This window comes from Manacus vitellinus, unplaced genomic scaffold, assembly GCF_001715985.3.
Source record: "Manacus vitellinus isolate BGI_N305 unplaced genomic scaffold, ASM171598v3 scaffold_138_pilon, whole genome shotgun sequence".
NCBI lineage: Eukaryota > Metazoa > Chordata > Aves > Passeriformes > Pipridae > Manacus > Manacus vitellinus.
The window spans coordinates 128,981-130,496 of record NW_021938994.1 but is presented as its reverse complement, the minus strand read 5'-3'; the positions used below and the strand labels follow the sequence as shown (position 1 = coordinate 130,496).

Here is a 1,516-nt window from a genome sequence, read left to right as displayed (position 1 = left end):
CTGGAATTCCCTCTGGAATTCCCCCTCAGGACCCATGGAGTGGAACAACAGCCCAAGAGCCTCGAGAACTGAGGGAGCCCTCCCTGGGAATTCCCCCTGGATCATCCCCCCTCGGGAATTCCCCCGGGATCCACGGCATTCCCGGTGGGAACAGTGTAAATAACAGCCCCGGGCTCCCCCTCCCTCCATCCCGATGAAGGAGCTGGGAAGAGAGAGGAGAACCAGGATGGGATGGGATGAGCTGTCCTGACTCTGTGCCTGAATCTGCTCCTGCCTCATCCCCTGGGAATTGGGGATGATCCCAAATCCCGTGGATTTCGGCTCCGGGAGAGGAGGAGCCACGTCCGGACTCACCGAGGGGCCCTTCCCTGTCCCTGCTCCGGAGCTGGGCAGGACCTGGGACCAAGGGGAGGCTTTTCCACGTCCTCACACAGCAAAAATCCACTTTTTTGGGTGTTTTTTTTTCCGGTTTTCTTTCCCTTTGGGATGTTTTTGTTTTTTTGTTGTCGTTGAGTTTCGCCGGGAGCTGCGGGAAAGGAGCCGATCCCGGACTCCTGGAATGGGGCTGGGCTCCATCAGCCCCTCTGAGGGGTCCCTCATCCATCCCCTGGGATCATCCATCCCCTGGGATCATCCATCCCTTGGCATCATCCATCCCTTGGGATCATCCATCCCTTGGCATCATCCATCCCTTGGCATCATCCATCCCTTGGCATCATCCATCCCTTGGGATCATCCATCCCTTGGCATCATCCATCCCTTGGGATCATCCATCGCTCGTGCTGTCCTTGGGACACCCGGCATTCCCTGGGGAGGAGGAGGAGGAGGAAATTTCCCTTTGGATAAGGAATAACAAGCCCAAAAAAACCACCTCTGGGCAAGCCCAGGGACGGGGGGGTCTCCCCACATTCCAACCAGGATCGTGCTGCTCTCCAGGGGAAGGAAAGGAGGGAATTCTGCTCCCAGATCCCGCTCTGGACTGAAACCAGAGAGGCTCCTTCCCTCGTTTTCCCGGCTGCTCCTCTTCCTCGGGATATTTTGGGACCAGGGGGGACCCTCCCCATCACCAGGTCCCCCCAAAAAACAGCCGGAAAAGACTCTTTGGACTCGTTATCCCGGGAATTCCCTGTGAATAAACCCCCTCTAACCCTCCCTGTGAACTTGTATCATACACTAAAGGTGACAGAACCAACCAACTGCTGTTGTGATTTTGGGGGTTTGTTTTGCTTTTGTGGTTTTTTTTTTTTTGTTGTTTAGGTTTTTTTTTTCCTTATTTTGGTTTTTTGGGGGTTGATTTCTTGATTTTTATTTTTTTTTTCCCTTGGTTTTCTCCTTGCTGCAGGTGGATTCCAGATGGGGAATTCCAGGAGAGAAAAGGGGGGAGGATTTCAAAGGAAAAGGAGAGGAATCCAAGTGGTTCCCAAATCCCCTGGGCCAGGTGTGACCCCCCCTGTGGGGTGTTGGGGCCTTGACCCTGTAAATGCTGTTTAATAATAGAGAAAATAAAAAAAAAAAA

At 53.4% G+C, this 1,516-nt stretch overlaps 1 protein-coding gene across 1 annotated transcript in view; it reads right to left on the bottom strand.

Annotated features, from left to right (window-relative positions):
• Positions 1–749: 749 nt before the first annotated feature.
• Positions 750–1,516, bottom strand: part of PI4KB (phosphatidylinositol 4-kinase beta) — a gene marked incomplete at its 5' end in the record, with an annotated part of 13,071 nt that continues 12,304 nt past the window's right edge. The window contains one exon of the mRNA XM_029958035.1: positions 750–807. Coding sequence (XP_029813895.1) covers positions 750–807 — 58 coding nt within the window. The remainder of the gene's footprint in view (positions 808–1,516) is intronic.